This window comes from Puccinia triticina, chromosome 8A (genome assembly GCF_026914185.1).
Source record: "Puccinia triticina chromosome 8A, complete sequence".
Taxonomy (NCBI): Eukaryota; Fungi; Basidiomycota; class Pucciniomycetes; order Pucciniales; family Pucciniaceae; genus Puccinia; species Puccinia triticina.
In genome coordinates this window covers 4,306,564-4,324,120 of record NC_070565.1, presented here as the reverse complement: position 1 = coordinate 4,324,120, position 17,557 = coordinate 4,306,564, and the positions used below count along the sequence as shown (strand labels likewise).

Here is a 17,557-nt window from a genome sequence, read left to right as displayed (position 1 = left end):
CTATTCAGTTTTTTTGTAATTTTTTTTCTGATTTTTAAATAATTATTTAGTGGTTGGGTTGAATATCCTTCCTTTCCCTGCCAGACTTCAGACATTAGGCATAAGCCTCTCCTGCCGAGAGCCCTCCGGGCAGGGTCCCCCGGACCCTCCGTTCGAGAGGCTTGGTTAAGCTAGCATGGACACATATTACACGCCACCACCCTACAACATTTTCTGACCCGATCTTCCCTTACCATATTTATCGATGGCGAATCCATATAGGTAGGTGTATCGAAAACCCGAATCGGAGCACACACGGGGAGCCATTTACTGACTTTGAATGCGCCTTCAGTTCGGTGACAGTGTTCGATGCTGAAGAAAGCTCCAAAACTGTACCGGCCGACAATCTTACATTCCAGGGTTAGCACTCGACTGCCTTCTTGATGGTTATTCCGATCATATACTAACCGAGCTTCCGCTTCTTCATGAAAGATTTTTCCCAAAATGCACCCTCTGGCCCCGGTCGTCCTGGCCAAGGAAATATCCGAGGAAACGTGTATGATCCAGACGTCGAGCTGCAACAGAGGCTGGCTGGATCACAGAGTTGGTTTAGTATAGACGCATACAGTTCGTACTTTGACGTGGTCGGTGCCCGATCTTTGAAAGTTGATTCTTGATTTATGAAGCCCTTGTTGCAATCCTGATTGAATTCCTCCAAAAAACTAAATTAATGGACACAGGAAACAAAGACTGTGCTAGAGCGTTGTTGGAGGACGATGTATCCTAAAGACGACTACGTCGAAGTCGTTCTGGCTGGTCAACCGGATTTGTATGGTGAGTATTAATCAAAATCATTTGATTTTTTCAGCTTCAAGCATTAGCATACTGAAATTTCTCAATTCTTTAGGACCTTTCTGGCTTCCAACAACATTGATGTAAGAAGCCGATACCCGTTTAAAAACAAATTTACCACTCACTAAAACTTCCCGTAACAGCTGACATTTGATCTCATCAATATAACAGATTTGTCCTTTTTTTCGCATCTTCACTTTCTGGTGCCTTGACATCTTACCTCCACTCACAATCATACGACTACGATTTCAGTAAACTTTCCCTGGCAGTTGGACTAGTATATGTCTATGCGCTTGCACTTCCAGCGTGCATTTGGGCGGCCATGAGGTATTGGGCCGGAGTGGAGGGACGCACGATCCCAGAAATCATCAACTTGTACGGCTATGGATTGACGGTCTTTATCCCGGTTGCTTTACTATCCATTCCGCCATTCCCATTCCTGCGAAGTATCATGGCTCTCGGCGCATTCGGACTCTCGCTCGGCTTCCTCGTTCGAAATCTCTACCCGGTCCTCGCCGCAGCCCCTGCCAAAACGGGACGAATTTTGCTGATCGGAGTCTTTGGACTCCATGCTATCTTCACTCTTATATTGTGGTTCGCTTATCTGAGTATCGGGGGGAACTTTGAAGATGTTATCGTTACACCTCCAACCGGCGAAGACGTTGGAAAAGTCCCTAGCCCACCATGAACCCACTGTTATGATTTCAAACTTGCGACCTCATCACAGGCTACTATAATTCTGAACTATAAAATGTGATTATAATTTGCAGCCCTACATTCCTCTTTTTGCATCCTGCAGCCATCAGATTCCATGTTCTTTGTCTCTAATAAAAAGCTGTGTGCGTACCTTTTCCAAAGACGAGGAAGCGAAGTCATTTCCATATCTACGCTTATCTCATTTCACTCAATCTTGTTTGATTACTTGTAATTTATTTACTGTGTTTCCTTCGACTGAAACTGAAACTGAGCGAAACGCTCACTCAAATCACGCGGATAAAACATGCAATGGGTGGCGCGCAAAAGTAAAAATATCGCTCTACTTGTGCCCGACTGCTAGTACTAGCAGCAGCTATGTGGTGTAGCTGTTGGGAGCTGCTCAGGGGACCTCTGCCGGTCGGTGTCCCCAGAGGGACCGAGCTATGTAGATTGTAGCCTACAAGTATCTGAACAAGACTTTTCTTGCCACACAAGTTGTCGAAGAAGACAGGGCCCATAACTCTCTAAGCACCTAGTAGATCGTAGTGGGTATTACTATTATGGTTTGCTTTTACAGAATGTTATTTGAGAAGATTGGCAATAGGCATAAATACTCCAACTCAAGCAGACTGCGATGAATCTTATCATAGAGGCGAAGCAATCAGGTAATCATCGGCAGCCTTATCCCACAGATTTTTAAAATTGGAACACCAAGCATGGAAGTCGTCCTTTGTTGCTGAATGATTGATCATGTGATCTCTCGGGATCACATGAGACGTCAGAACGAGTAAATTGGATTCTATGTTTTCGAAGGATTAGGGAAGTGGAGGACAAGTCCTATAGGGGAAAACGATACGTGTCAGACAATGGTCGTTGTGCCGGTTAAACGGATGGATTTTAAGCAGCGAATCAGGCAGTCTGTCTAACAGGTTGAGTGTCTCGCAATCCATTTCTGGATCCAGCTTAATAGGGTAGTTGTTTGTGGTTATTCTCAATAATTGCTTCAGAAATATTCGTATTAATTTGACAAACGGCCCCAGGGATTTTTTGAGCTAATCAGGCCATCGGCCGAATTTGATCAAGCTAGTTGTGGCTTCTAGCCTCTTGTTGAGTGATTCTTCTGTGTCTAACCAGGCTTTTCGGAGAATAGCAAAATCGGATTGTTGGGACCATTTGATTACGCTATCAATTAAATTGCCACAATGAGCGAATTCCCGAGATAGTCTAGGAAGCTCAGGCCAATAGTCTTCATGTAGGTTTTCTGGGGGGAAACTGGATGGGTCGTAATTTTCGATAGCTCCCCCGTATGACTGAATTAGATTCCGCAACTCGTATGCCAACAATGCACAGATTATGTTATGCAATCGGGAATATTTGAAGTGTTTCCGATCGGCGCGCTTGCTCATTGAATCAGTAAGATCTTCAGGTTCGATATAACCGAGGGTTTGATCCAGAGTTTCCAAAATTTCCTTGAGACTTAAGACAGTTCTCAGAATCCAGTCGAAGTCTGGTGTTGGACATCTTTTCTTGTCGAGTAGGCGGAGTGATAAACAGAGAGATCTGAGGTGGTCTTTCACTGAAAGTAGAAGCCCTGAATGGACTGATCCATTCAAGAGCTCATCCATTTTTTCGGGGGATAGGTCAACTTTCTCGTGGCAACAGGGTGGAAAATCAAGTCGAAAGTCGATTATATCTATTTGAGCCATGATCTCTGATGAACACCAGAAAGTCAATCAGCATCAGTTTCTCGGCATCCATCGATGGGAAGTCGCTCGAAATGTTTATGTCTAAAATGCGAACTAACCACGTCTCACGTCTGTGAAGGAGTCTGATTCCGAATCTGTAAATGAGTCTGATTCCGAATCTGTAGAGGAATATGATTCCGAATCCGACATCGTGGGTCACGCGTTCAACCCCTGTAGGGTGATGTGGTCTGTCGAAGGGAGAAGGCTTGCGCTGCGTTTGTAGGAATCAAACACGGACAAAAGCTATGATATGAGCCACTAACTGGAGTACACAGTCGCCGGTAATGCTACCGAAATCGGCGGAGAAATTTCGCTGACCTGGATGAAGTGAAAGAAACTCCCCCGGCGCTAACAACTTGTTGGGACGGAGTAGACTTGTCTTTTCCCCAGTGTCGGCTGTCCAGTCTCGGATGCCAACGCGGGAAGAGAGAGCGCCGCGAGTTGCACGCGGCCCATGACACGCAAAGATCGGTTGATTCAAAAATAAAGGCCTCGCTTGGTTTGGATTCATGTGACATCTGACCAAGTGCTGGCGGACCTTATAAGATGTCGCATGGGATGTCAGGCAAAAACACCCATGTATTCTAGCTGCGACGTTCTTTTGGGCATCATTCATCCAAACAAGAGTCAATTTAGGCCCATTTCTCGTTCTCGGCAAGCACTCGTATTGCCAATCAAACGAAGCGATGTTGGAGCAAGAAGCTAACCCAGAGGAAACCACTGGTACCTCACTGTGTTCCACCCAACATTGTTACACACCCCTTTTCAGGTCTCATTAACCAGGCGCTGGGTAACTTGGTCAAGAAATACAACCGCATCGACCTCAGGGCTGCCTCGCGAGAACCACCCTGGGACGTTGACGAAGAGGAATATGTTGATGATAACTGGAGATTTGCCAGGAAAGAAGTACTCTCGATCAACCAACTAGACACTCAAAAAGCGCACCTCGTTCAATTCCAAACGTCCTTCCTACCTGCATTAAAACAGCAACTCGAAGATCTGTTGAAATCACTAGACATAGCCGATCTACCAAAAACCCCAACTCCAAAACTTCTTGATACCCTCGAGATCACATCCCGACTCAGCCACACCTCCGATCAAATCAATAATTTCCTGCGCTCCGTTGCCCCTATCGCTGTCAATCCATTGCACACACCCGAGAACTATGATCATAATTATGGTGGTCTGAAAAAATACAGAGTCAGCCGGATCATTGACAAAACCAATGACTTGATGCGTGGTCATGTCTCGCAACTATTCCACAGATGTAGCACACTCATGCGAGCATTCGTAACCTATTCAAAGAACCCTCCGATCAGCTTGCGCAATCAACCGGATCTGATTGCTCTCGGAAAGAATGTGATCAAAGGAACAGCCCTATCCTCCGATGAAATCAACAGTATAATCAAATGGTCCGCGCAATCTGACTTCAGTATTCTCCAAGCTAGATGCCACAGTGAGGCAGAAGATCTTGGATACACTCTGGGACGGCTTACCGCTCAAATAGATCCAAAAAGACGAGTAGGGCCATGGTGTGGTGGATTCAGCGGCGAATCGTACGAAAACCCTTGGTCCACATCTGAAGACGAATCAGATGAAAATGAATCTTCGGAGACCGATCAAGCTGGAACTGAATCTTTGGATGAGCACGAGGACACTCAGTCTCACTCTAATCCTTCTAGCGAGCATGAAAGTACTCAATCCAGCTCTAGCCTTTCACCTGGTCTATCCGTCGAGTTCTCGTTCACGCCACGATTCATCAGACTCTCCAGATCGACTATACCACTTATGAAATTGCTTCGAATATTCTTCAACAAGCTATCGAACGCTCGCACAAGTAAACCACCATTTACAATTGGTACTACAATGAGTTCGACTGAGATCAATGCGATGGATGATGAAATTGGCGGACTCGCTTGCAGCATTTCAAATCTTATGAACACCTTGTTTTACATGTACGATTCTAATGCTGATATGGACAGCGCGAATGATCTCAGAAATTTGCACGGCGAAATCTCGAGGTGTTTTGATTCCTCTATGATCCTATTATGCTGTTATCTTCATCCCTTAACTCCTCAAGATGATGATCTTCCTCTCTCTGGAAATATGTTCAAAACTTGGTTTCTTGAATTAAGACAACAGACCCGCTTGGCTCTTGATCATTTCCGAAGCGCTCTATACAGCTTTGAAAAATGACATACAATTGTAATCAATCTATTTTACATAAATATCTCACACATAACGATTCTTCGAGGGCATCTTCTCAAGGCACCTCTGATTTCTTGCTTGGACGCTTTATCAAAATTGACAGTGCCATCAATTCAGACCATCCCGTTTCTTTTGCAGTGGGCAGTAAGGTTTAGCTGAGTCTGTGATGCTTTGGCCGAGTGCACCAGCCGTTGCGGCAGGTTGCGGCCCAACAGGACCCTGGAAACCCCCGATAAATGAGCGGCATGAAAATGTATGAATTTTTGCATTTTTGTGCAAAATGGTACGCATGAAAATGGTATGATTTGGCTTTGAAACCCAAAAGGGTACGCATGAAACACCAAATAAATGTATGAATTTTCAATGAAATTCAGGTAAGTTGGCCAAAACCCGCAAATCCCCGCTTAAAATTGGGTTTTTTGGGACCCCCGGTCGGATTTAAGCTCAAGCGTACGCATGAAAATGTATGAATCAGCCAAAAAAAACCATTCCCCGGTGCCCCCCGATGTATGAATTTGGGCAAAATTCAGGAATTTACATGCCGCCCATTTATAGGGGGTTTCCAGGGTCCTGGCCCAACTGTATTAGGGCCTGTACCATAGGAAATTTGTTTTTTGCTCGCACAAAAAACAAGTTCCTTTTTTTTGATATTGTGTTTTTCGGAACCGCAAAACAGCCTGTTGATAAACGCGTACCACAGACTCCCTCTCTCGACCTGATCAAACATCCAGACAAACTCGTCCACCCATCAAGACACCAACAGCCACCCGATCCCATCAAGGCACCACACAAATCACCCCGGCCATCCAGCACTTCTGAAACAATGATCAATAACCAGATTGTTGCTGCCCTGGCTGCTGCCGGAGCAGCAATTATGGAAATGGATCACATCTTGATTACACTAGCCGCCGCCGGAGTAGCTTGCAAGTACCTCGGGAGTCTGTGGAATACCTACGAGGCGTATTATGGCGATGAAGGGCAAGCTCGATACACTCGATTCCTACTGGATGAGGTCTTCCAGCAGCATATTGTGTTGCTATAAGCTCCAGCAGGGCCGACCGTTCGTTGTTTGTCCAGATGTGGGGTGGTGATTTGGATTCAACATCGTCATCGTCGTCGTTTTGGTCGTCCTTGGCTTTTTTTTTAGGTTTCTTGGGAGCAGTTTTCGTTGGCGGTAGTGGCTTTGTTGCAGGCATGCTGGATGGTACGGTGGGTGGTGGGGTGTCCATGAGGACTGCAGGATCGATATTTTGCATTTCCATGAGCTGACCGCCAGTGATGGGCAATGATGAGCGGCGAGACCGGAAATCGGGTGAAGAAACAGGGTCATGCCTGTTTCTGGAAATCGATCGTTTTGAAAGAAAAACAACATTCGGTTCTCCTCAAAAACATGTGTTGTGGTACATGTTTTTTGGTGAAAACTGTTTTTCTCAAAGAAACTTGTTTTCCGGGCGGAAAACAGTTTTCTGGACCGCTATGGTACAGGCCCTTACATAGTTCAGTTGTGTTGTTGCAACTTGCAGGCTTGTGATGGCGAAGGCAAAGTCCGTATCGGAGATATCTCACGCTGAGGGGACAAAATAGTGAAATTATCTGCCGGCCGGAAGGCCAGGCGGTGGACAAGAGCTCTCTCGCAAACCACTTGCGAGCTGAAACTTATAAAATACCACCAAGTCGGTCAAATGGCATCTCAAGAGTCGAGCAAGATCCGAAAGGTGAGTTCGCAGCCTTTTCTCTTGATGCTCCACTCCCAAGCTGTTGATAGTTTTACTCTTTCAAATTCGATGGGGTTCTTTAGTCGAGTGACCCGCCACTCGCACTCTCGCCTATCATCCTAGGGGGAGCCACCTTTGTGAGTAAACGATACATATGCTTCTCTCTTTTTAAATATCCGATCGGCAAACCGGGTTGAAGTGGAGCACCAAGGATTACCGGTCCGCACCTATCAACCATCGCTTTGAATGCGCCCGGGTAATCCCAGGATCTGCAGGGTATATGCGTAAACGAACTGATTGATCATAAACCCGTCCTCGAACAGTCGAACATCTACAACTCGGATGATGACTTGAAAAGAAATACGCCGGAGTCGACCCTGCTATTTGCACTTCGCAACGGAATCAATGCCGTCGACACCGCGCCCTATTACGGGTAATTCATACTCGGATTCCAATCGCTACATAGATGCGCACACATATCTAGTTTACTAACTACACGTCGCTTGTTCTGTTCCACACTGTTCACAGCAACAGTCAATCAATCATTGGTCAGATCACTTCCAAGCCCGAGTTCCGTGCCGGATTTCCTCGAAGGTTCGTTTTTTTTACTATCTCATGTAGCTCATCGAAGTGATCACACACAATTGATTGGACCCCTCTGGCTCTTCTTGATATATATCGATTCGTGTTACCTCGTCATTGCAGCTCATATCATCTTTTGACCAAGTGCGGAAGATATGGCCCCAAGGATTTTGATTACTCGCCCGAACGAATCAGACGCTCGGTCGAAGAAAGCTGCACCTTGATGGTAAACACGCCCCTTCCCTCGTTTCCCTTGGGATCATCTGGGATGCTGAGCAGCCTTTATTCCTCAGGGTACCGATTATTTGGACGCGGTTTACCTTCATGATGTCGAATACGTGGCAGAAGATCCTGATGGCTTCAATAAGGGTGGCCACTGTGGATCATGTTCTGATAGTCAAGATGCTCAGCTGGATCCCGCGCCGGTGACTGAGAAATATACCCAGAGCTACGGTCCTGGTGACGATACCGTGGTACTTGCAGTCAAGACGTTATTCCAACTCAAAAAGGAAGGTTTGATACGTAGGGTAGGAATCAGTGGTGCGCCAAATCCGATTGAACAGATAAGTGTGAAAAAACGGCTCATGTAAAGTTTCGGGATTTTAAACAGGTTACCCGCTTGCGACTTTGTTGAGAATGTCGCATCTCATCGTTGCCCAACTTGATTGTCCGTTGGATCTAGTGATGTCATATTCGTGTCTGACTCTTCAAAACAGCGCCTTAGACAGCTATCTCCCTTACTTCCAAGATTCTGGAGTCGTTCAAATCATCTCAGCCTCTCCACTTGGGAATGGTTTACTGACCTCCCGAGGCCCTCAAGATTGGCATCCAGCTCCCCAAACTCTTCGCCAAGCAATCAAGGACGTTACTAAAACTATTCAAACAGAGTATCAGCTATCCATCGAACATCTCTCACTTCTTTACTCGATGTATTTCCCCCATACCGTCATTGGGTTCTCATCTGTCGAGGAAGTCAAGACAGCCTTAGACGTCCTCGAAGAAATCCAGAACCCCAAAGATACTACTCGTGTCTCCTCCGCTCAAGCTGCAGTGAAGGATACGTTGAAAAAGTCCGGATTCTTGAATTGGTCGTGGCCCTCACCATCCGACTAACCCTGGATTCAATCTCGACTTTTATCATTGACTCCTATACACCGCATAACGCATGCCGAATCCAATCTCACGCCAGTCTGTCATGTTGGTAGCATCCAATAACCCATTTCCAATATTTGATCCTGTCATGTTTCCCCAAGAATCATCTTGGTTTATGGACTCAATATTTATTGTCATTTAAAACGCCAGCACTGCAACCTTTGTGGATTTGTTCTCAGCTCTAGGATCAAGTTTTTAGTTTTTCGGAGCAGATGTTGTAAATAAGTTGTTGTAACTCATCGTAGCCACTAAATCATCGAATATCCACCATTTGTGCTCCAGCATTAGAACCATTACCTTGCAGCAGGTTGTACCAATAATTTGAGGAAATCAACACGTGATCAACATCTATCTCGACGGTGTCACGTTGAAGCTTACAAAATAGTTTTTTACCGATTTTGATGAAGCCAATGCTATGAAAGTGGTATATTGGCATTGTGCTATCTGACGACATCACTTTTTCTACAGACCTTTGTTCTATGTACATCAGCCGCTCTGAATTGGATTTTTTTGTTGGAGCCTGAGGGACTTCATAGAGCCAATTGTGAAAACTCAAGTTCCAGATAGTTGTGTGTATTACATTTGTGCATATAGTCGTCAACTCAGTCTTGTCCCAGTCCTTGAGCACCTGCTCAACTTGTATGAAAATCTACACAAAATGCATGCTGTACGCTACTTCCAAGAATCTTTTCATATTGCATGCCTCATTGATCTCTTCACATCAACCGAATTCTGGCTCCCAAATGATTGGGAACCTGTTTCCTCACCGGTCATTTTCTCCATAGTGAACTCTTGAAGGGAACTTGATCCAGTTCAATTCATTCTTCTGCTGCTCAAAAGGCCCATGGGAAAAAGAACGCATCCTAGCTCTGCTCCAGCTTGAGCCATTCCATAGAAAGCATCCACCAATTACAGTGCCAGCCTAGGATGACCTGAGGACGGTATCTCCAGCCAAACTCCAAGCTGGCTGAGAAAATTGGAGGAGAATTTCTTCTCCTCTGCTCAGCCTAGGCACACTGCCAATGATCATATGATGCATACGCGCCGGCTGTGCTCAAGTGGAGAAAACTCTTTGGCCAGACCCAAACCTACTTTGATGCCCCCCCCTTGATCTTAAAACGGAATTGGTTAAGTTAGGGTGAAAGAGCTAACTTCATACCACTGGTGCAGACTGATGCTGGCGGCAAAGCCCTCCAGCAGAAATGGGATAGCATCTGCATGGTGTCCCTGCCAAACTCTATTCATGGAGCAGGTGTCTAAGTTTGGCTTGAAAGTATTTTGGGATTTTTTTCTTTCATTCTTGTTTCCTTCTAGCACATTAGGCTTACAGATATCCACCTTACAGTTGTTACTGAAAATATGCTCTAGCATTTCCTGTGTCTTGTCCTTGTCTTGCATTTTCAATAAAAAAAAAGATAACTTGAACAAGACATTATTGAGAGTAGATTGTCTGCTCAGTTGCAGCGTACCACAATGCCAATGTTACATGCACTTAGTTTGCAACCTCTTGCATATTACGTGTGTCATCACCTCAAACTTGTATTCCTTCTGGTCAAAGGGGTTACAGAACCTCTTTGACCGGAAGGAAGGCCTTCCCAGTCCTTCCTGTCGTCGTGGCAGCCTCCACCTTCCCAAACAAGAGCAGGTACCCGCTCGCTTTCTCCCAGAAATCCAGCATCCACACCCAAACACGCACACGCTGGCGGGTACCCGCCAGCGGATAGCAGGTACCCGCGACGGGTTTGTTGGGGCCATCTCTAACTTCACTCAAACCATACTTTTCACAAGTTCAAATAGACATTTGAACCATCAGAATCCAGCCTTGTCATCCCCCCACATGTGCTGGAGGGTCAATTCTCCATCTTTATTAGACAATATAAATCTGAGTAAGAATTGTGATAGCCAATTCAATTTCTGCACCACCAGGGCTTCATAAATCAAATGGTTCAGGAGTGAAGCCAATTCTAAAACAGTTCCCACCAAAAAGTAAAATGCTGTCAGCAACGCTGTAACAGATCCTATACAATACAGAATCACTTATTCATCTGTATTGTATCAGATAGGACAATACACGTTTTTTGGCAATCATGTATTGTATTGGATATTCAGATACCTGTATTTGTATTGGATTGCGTGCTGATCCAATCAAAATCACTCTGATACATCATTTATCTGTGTGTATTGGAGTTCATCTCTGTGTATTGTATTGGTTTGGCAATAGGATAAGGATACATGTATCAGCAGAAAAAACTGATACATTGCAGATACAATCCCAATACCTGTATCACATCTGTTACAGTGTTGCTGTCAGGCTCTAAGTGTGTTTAGAATTTATTGTAGTTTTTTGCCTTCAGTTGGTTTAATGTGACCAGTGTTTTACCACTAATGGGGTAGCAATGCAGGGTAGAATAAGGATGGAACACATGGGGTTCAGGTGGGGGCCAGCCTTCTCCCAAACCCCACTTTAAATACCAACTGGTTACAAAGGGATCCACCTGGGTAGCCAATATTTCTTTTTGAGACTTTGATTGCAGAATGAAAGCTACAAATTCCTCAGTTGCTCTGTCCTTTTTGCAATTCAGGTGACCCATAGGTACGTTTCACTTGCCTCATCAGAGCACTGAGGCCCAAGAAAAACTGAGTAAACCCCCCAGGCCCATCCAAGAAAACTCCCAAGCCCATCCAGGCAACCTGCCAAGCACATCCAAGATACCTCCCAAGCCCACCCAAGAAAAATCTCAATCCCATCCAAGTAGCCTCCCAAGTCCATCCAATTGAGCTCCTCAGGCTCAAGCCCTTCCAAGCCTACCCATTGCCTATTGAACAGCCACCCAGGGTTGCAGGGGGTAATCTAGCATCACCCCAACCACCTGCACCTGGGTGGTTTTACGGTTTACCTGGGGGGGTCCACCTTTGGGGGAAATACAAAATCACATCATGCTAACAGGTTTTTTGTATTTAATGAAGTGCTTTCCCAAGCTTGATTTCTGATTGTGAATGTGCTTCTTGTTTGCAGTTTCTTTATAACTTACCTTGTTATTTCCTGTAGTGTCATTCCTAACCACATCCTAGGTCTACTTTACTCTTACTTTAGCCATGCTTGATTTTCTTTTCTTTCAACAAGTTTACTTCCTCTTATTTTTAGCACTTTTTGTGTTTTACCCTGGTTTGAATCTTCCTCATCAAATATGGTTTGTTTGAGAAAGGTATCCTTTTCCCCCCACATAACCAAAACAAGCTAATTACTGGATGACTTCCTGGCAAGATCTGAAGACCTCCCAGAAGTGATCTGGAACCCCCAAATCTAGATTTCCCTGAAAAAATCTAGACTTTTGGGGGCTATATCCACAACTGCAAGGCTCCCAGATGTGACAGGCTTTCCATTGTCTGGATTTGCTAATTACAAAGGAAGCACTAAACCTTACTTGCTGATGAAGATCAATTGAGATGGAATATTCACCAGCAAACAAGGTTTAGGTTCCTTATAAATCAATCCATTTAGGCCCCGTTTGGAGCCGATATAATTGCGCGTGGAAACTTGTGACATCTGATCAAGTTTTGGCGGACCTGATCAGATGTCACATAGGATGTCATGCAAAAAAACACATATATTGCCTGGATTATATCGGCTCCAAACGGGGCCTTAGACAATGTGAATTGCACAAATAAAATTGGACTGCCTCCTCATGACTTTCCCTTGAATCTGTAGCCCCTGCAGATTTTGATTTACAGCCGCAAAATAAAAAAAAATGCGGGGGAATGTAGCACCAGAGGCGGCAAGTCTGGTTCTGCAGGGGTTGTAGATCTCGATTGGAAGTCCTCAATTAGGGTTCTCAAAGTTGAAAACATACAAATGTGACATACTGCCATACACACCATTTTTGCAGGGAAGCGTTTGACAGCTCCTGCAAATAAAGTTGTATGTTTGCATGACATATGCCGCTATGTCGCAACTTTGAGAACCCCAAATGTCATTCAATTCACAACCGGATTTGAGAGTGTTGGAATTTTGCTTCTGATTATGTTTGTCTTAGTGCAGAGTTTAAAATCTTCCAGGATGAGGTTAGGGTTTCCGATCCGATTTCACGCGCCCTGTCCACTGCCCTTTCCCTCGGCCTGCCGTGACCAATCAGATCGACTGCCGAACTCAGCCGACCGACTCGACCGAGCACCAGGACCAACTTCCGTCATCTCGAAACCCTCGCACAATTCTTCTCTCACAAAACACACACACACACGCAAACGATTCGACAACCTGCCAAGAAATTCCAGCCGACGCCTCTGTTCAGCATGTTCTTCCCTGCTCCTCTAGTCCGCCGATCGCTCCTCAAGCCCCTCCCTCGACTCAACCTTCTCAAGCCCACCACTTCATCACAAGTCCTCAGCCGGTCCGCCTTGATCACCGCACACCGAGGTGCGAAACCGGCCCCTCTCATTCCCTCTCCTCTCGAATATGCAAAACTAAAGTAAAAAGAAAATCATGCTTACTTTGGCTTGGTTTTGTTCTCGGTTTTTCCCCCTTAAAAATAGCGTATTCTGCTGGTCATGCTGCGGATGAATCATTCTCGGCCTTCAACGAGAGATACACTCAATTCTTCGAAGGCGTACAAGATTTATTCGAGGTGGGTATCGACATCAGATATCCGTTATCTATCCCTGGACATCGGATCCATCCTATCCTACTTTTTCCGATCCGAATCATTCATACTGACACAACAAAAAAACAATGCTCTATTTCTCGATAGCTCCAACGTGGCCTCAATAACTGCTTTGCCTATGACTTGGTACCCGCCGTCCCAACCGTAGAGGCTGCTCTCCGGGTCAGTTTATTTTGTTTCCCCACTTGCGCTCTCTCAGGCGTCCGCTCGTTTTCGTCTTTCACCGCCGTCTTCCCAAGTAGTCTGTTTGAGATTTTAGTGCTTACCATCTCTTGGCTCTTCCCATATTCTAGGCCGCCAGACGAGTCAACGATTTACCTACAGCCATCCGGATATTTGAAGGTCTCAAAGAAAAAGTCTGTCATTTTTGTCTTCATCTTGATCGATCACTCAATCATATCTCCGCCTCAATCCTATCAATCGCAAGTAACTGACGTGTCACTGCGCCTTTTTTTTTGGCAACCCAACCAAACCACAGGTTGAGAACAAGGGACAATACCAAGCCTATCTAGACGAGCTCAAGCCCCTCCGGGATGAGCTTGGTGTGCCAACCAAAGAAGAGATGTACGGTCAAGCACTTTAATTTTTTTCTAGAGCCCGAAATATAAAAATAGCCAAACTTCCTCCGGAGTCAGATGGGCCCGATCTGTGCATTGCAGCAACATAGTTGTAGTGTGCCCTACCAGCTGTTAATGGCTGGTCTATCTTTTTTTTGTATGAATCAAGTTTCTTTTCTGAAGAATGTTGGCACAGGAGTCCGTTAGGGGATGATAAGATATAGGAGTATAATGAATTAAAATTTGAGGCGTTGTTTGGAAACCCCATCATGCGCTATGAGTGGGCGGATTTGTAACGCCCATCCGCCGGGCTATAACGATGCATAAAGAGGTGTTTGGGACATCATACTTCAAAAAAAATCAAAGCATCATTTATGTTTTTCTTTCTTTCATAAATCCAAAATTAAAGTGTGGAAAGGGTGGCTGGCTGTGGCTGGGATGCGGGACATGTAGTTGCGTATATGTTGATGGTTAGATCAATTTCAGCAAGGGTCTCAACCAACATAATCACACCGATTCATCGGCCCGGTGGTAGCAGAACAGGAGATGAAACCTGATTTCCTTGAATGCGCATACATACAAGTCTAGTCCCTCCATAATTGACGGGGAGGCGCATTCCCGAAGGAACCCTCCTTCGGCGACGGGGGTGGTCGGCGCAATGGGCTGTGATCAATGGCTCAGGGTCGGATGGGCTCGGGCGGCCCGCTGAACAGATGCCTTCGAAACTCACCAAGTTCACCGCCGAATCCACCACAACAGTAAGACGCAGGCCACCAACTGTCTCCTGATAGTAACGATGGCTCTTCAACCGGCCACCTCATCAAGCACACCCCCAATCTCGGAACTGCCGATCACCAAGACCAGCTCAGACTCGATGCTCGACTCAATCCTGTCTCAAAAGTGCCACCTTTTCTGTTCTCTGTTTTCTTCTTCTCCTTCTTGTTCAAGATAATCTCAACAGACTATACATTTAAATCAATCCAAGTTTATTCGAAAATCGTTCGAATGTATTTTTTTCAAAGCTCAATAAACCGTCTTTGTTCTTCTGGAGTGGGTCCCTAATCGGCTTCTTTATCTTCCAAAAATTACTTTTATCGCTAGCCCATACTTTTCAGCAGGTTTCGGTTTGATGGTCAGTTTGCACTCACTACTTCCAAAAGAGACAAAGAAAGAAGATATTTCCCAAAGAAACTTTTCGTGATGCTGAGAAACGGGGTTTTTTTTTTCTGAAAAAAAAGGGCGTAGGCGTAGCACTTTCAGGCCTCAAACGATCTTCAACTCTCTTGTTCAACCTAGCCCAACGAAGACTACTGGTCACGCTCGAAATATCATCCAAAGATCGCTCATACCTCTGGTTCCTGAATTGGATGTCGAAACAAAGTCGAAAGAACTCGTCCACCAATCAACTTGCCGCCGAGACTAGTTATCGACAACTGTCGGACGGCACTCATGAGGTTGACTTTGCCCTCGTTCCTGGTCCTGGAAATCATTATTTCAAGTTCCAAAGGGCTTGGTTTCAAGTGGGTATCCTCTCCTCAATGATCCCTGCCTCCTTTTTCAGGAATATCCATAAATCAATCAATATTGATCTCTTAATATCAAACTCTTTATATTGCTAGGTCAAGCGGGAGCGAGACGGAAAATTGATCGATCTCAACTCAGGCACACCATGGGAAACGTTGATGCTCACGACTCTATCTCGAGATCGAAAGTTGTTAGTAGACCTTTTGAAAGAAGCCAAATCAGTTTCAATGCGAACAGAAGAGGGAAAGATAGTGATCTATACCTCTTCAGGTGGAGCTGAATGGAGACCGTTTGGTCAACCTCGGACAAAAAGGCCCCTGAGCTCTGTCGTCTTGGATCAGGGCATCAAAGAGAATTTGGTGGCTGATATCAAGGAGTTTATGGGCCGGGCCCGCTGGTATGGTGATCGAGGTAAGCACTCTGACTTCTAGCGCACACGGGGGTCATTTTTGGCTGAACTGCGGTGATCTGATGACCAGGTATTCCATACCGGAGGGGCTATCTATTACACGGGCCACCTGGTTCTGGAAAATCTTCGTTCATATTCGCTCTCGCTGGCGAACTGCAATATCACATCTGTGTCCTCAATCTTTCTGAACGAGGGTTGAGTGATGACAAGCTAAATCACCTCCTCACCAATGTGCCCGAACGAAGTGTGATCCTTTTAGAGGATGTCGATGCGGCCTTCCTTGGTCGTGATGGAAGGGAACAGTGCTGAGTCATTTTCAATCCTGTTATCTTCTACGCCCCTATCTATCCTGTACACTACCATGGTCCGGCTAATTCTTCCTTTCAACTATAATAATAACAACACCAGGATGAAGATCAACATAACTTTTTCAGGACTACTAAATGCGATCGATGGAGTGACATCGACGACCTCACAAAGATTGATATTTATGACGACGAACCATCTCGACAGACTAGATCCGGCGTTAATCCGCCCCGGGCGGATCGATGTGTCACTCCAGATCGGCAATGCAACGCTTCACCAGACCCTCGAATTATTCCAAAAGTTTTATGACGAGTCGAAGTTAGTAGACGAGATGGAGAAGAAAGTCATCGAGGTTTTTCGGAAGGGTGGCCAGTTTAGTATGGCTGCTTTACAAGGCCTGTTCATTCGTTGTCGGGAGGGTAAGGAGGCTATCAAAGATTTCGATCAGATCGTTGAATATCCTCAAGTACTTGCTTAGTCTGTGCTTGATCATCTTGTCTTTAACATGAATGATCTCTTGAAGATATGACTGGATTCCACACAACTTTGGAATTTACTGTTCCTCTTAATCCAAATATATTCAAGTCAGTGAATTATGGACTGAAAGATCAAGGGTTTAACACTACACTAAAAACTCTAGAAACTGCAAGGAGTTGGCATGTGGCATAATCCAGTGTAACTGCCATAGTAACTCCACATAATTACATCATGCCCTTTCATGCACAGTCACTGTGCATTCAACCTTGCTTGAAATAACCTTTGAGAAAGGCTTGAGACCATCTGCACCGGGCACTAAGTTAGCCTGGATTAGGGCACTTAGTTTGACCCCGCACCTGCATTGGGTTGGATCAGCCGGGGATCAACTTGACCCGGAGCTCTGTTTGGAGCTAGTGGGGTCTAAATTTAGACCCCACTAATCCTGGGACTAATATCAAATTCAACATTCATCATGCTTTCCAGCATGAACTTTATGTGTTTAGGTGCCAAACACATAGCATATAGGCACCTAAACACATAACAATGAACATCCAACAGCTTGGACCTGCTAATCCCCACCTATGCGGATGGCTGATTGGAATAGCCTATTCTGATTGTAATGTAATCCAAGCTAGGTTAGCCCAGGCTAATCTAGCGACGGATGCGGATGCTCTGAGCATCATGTCAGCCTTAGAGT

The 17,557-nt window shown here is 45.3% G+C and overlaps 6 protein-coding genes across 6 annotated transcripts; 5 read left to right on the top strand and 1 right to left on the bottom strand.

Annotated features, from left to right (window-relative positions):
• Positions 1-244: 244 nt before the first annotated feature.
• Positions 245-1,519, top strand: PtA15_8A435 (uncharacterized protein; the record flags this gene model as incomplete). The annotated part of the gene is made up of 6 exons (XM_053171865.1): positions 245-261; positions 332-399; positions 472-623; positions 720-813; positions 887-914; positions 1,003-1,519. 6 exons carry the CDS (start codon positions 245-247, stop codon positions 1,517-1,519), a joined length of 876 nt encoding a protein of 291 aa, XP_053023086.1.
• A 1,060-nt stretch (positions 1,520-2,579) lies between these two features.
• Positions 2,580-3,422, bottom strand: PtA15_8A434 (uncharacterized protein; the record flags this gene model as incomplete). The annotated part of the gene is made up of 2 exons (XM_053171864.1): positions 2,580-3,238; positions 3,332-3,422. The coding sequence occupies 2 exons, from the start codon at positions 3,420-3,422 to the stop codon at positions 2,580-2,582; spliced, it is 750 nt and encodes a 249-aa protein (XP_053023085.1).
• A 304-nt stretch (positions 3,423-3,726) lies between these two features.
• PtA15_8A433 (uncharacterized protein) lies at positions 3,727-5,468 on the top strand (the record flags this gene model as incomplete). Its single annotated transcript, XM_053171863.1, has 2 exons — positions 3,727-3,743; positions 3,932-5,468. The coding sequence occupies 2 exons, from the start codon at positions 3,727-3,729 to the stop codon at positions 5,466-5,468; spliced, it is 1,554 nt and encodes a 517-aa protein (XP_053023084.1).
• A 1,694-nt stretch (positions 5,469-7,162) lies between these two features.
• On the top strand, positions 7,163-8,890 carry PtA15_8A432 (uncharacterized protein; the record flags this gene model as incomplete). Its single annotated transcript, XM_053171862.1, has 7 exons — positions 7,163-7,195; positions 7,279-7,332; positions 7,519-7,628; positions 7,724-7,789; positions 7,901-8,003; positions 8,071-8,317; positions 8,388-8,890. The coding sequence occupies 7 exons, from the start codon at positions 7,163-7,165 to the stop codon at positions 8,888-8,890; spliced, it is 1,116 nt and encodes a 371-aa protein (XP_053023083.1).
• A 4,329-nt stretch (positions 8,891-13,219) lies between these two features.
• Positions 13,220-14,170, top strand: PtA15_8A431 (uncharacterized protein; the record flags this gene model as incomplete). Its single annotated transcript, XM_053171861.1, has 5 exons — positions 13,220-13,343; positions 13,460-13,551; positions 13,675-13,749; positions 13,881-13,943; positions 14,066-14,170. The coding sequence occupies 5 exons, from the start codon at positions 13,220-13,222 to the stop codon at positions 14,168-14,170; spliced, it is 459 nt and encodes a 152-aa protein (XP_053023082.1).
• A 770-nt stretch (positions 14,171-14,940) lies between these two features.
• Positions 14,941-16,861, top strand: PtA15_8A430 (uncharacterized protein; the record flags this gene model as incomplete). The annotated part of the gene is made up of 6 exons (XM_053171860.1): positions 14,941-15,044; positions 15,246-15,276; positions 15,383-15,664; positions 15,764-16,079; positions 16,148-16,379; positions 16,486-16,861. 6 exons carry the CDS (start codon positions 14,941-14,943, stop codon positions 16,859-16,861), a joined length of 1,341 nt encoding a protein of 446 aa, XP_053023081.1.
• Between the last annotated feature and the right edge of the window lie 696 nt (positions 16,862-17,557).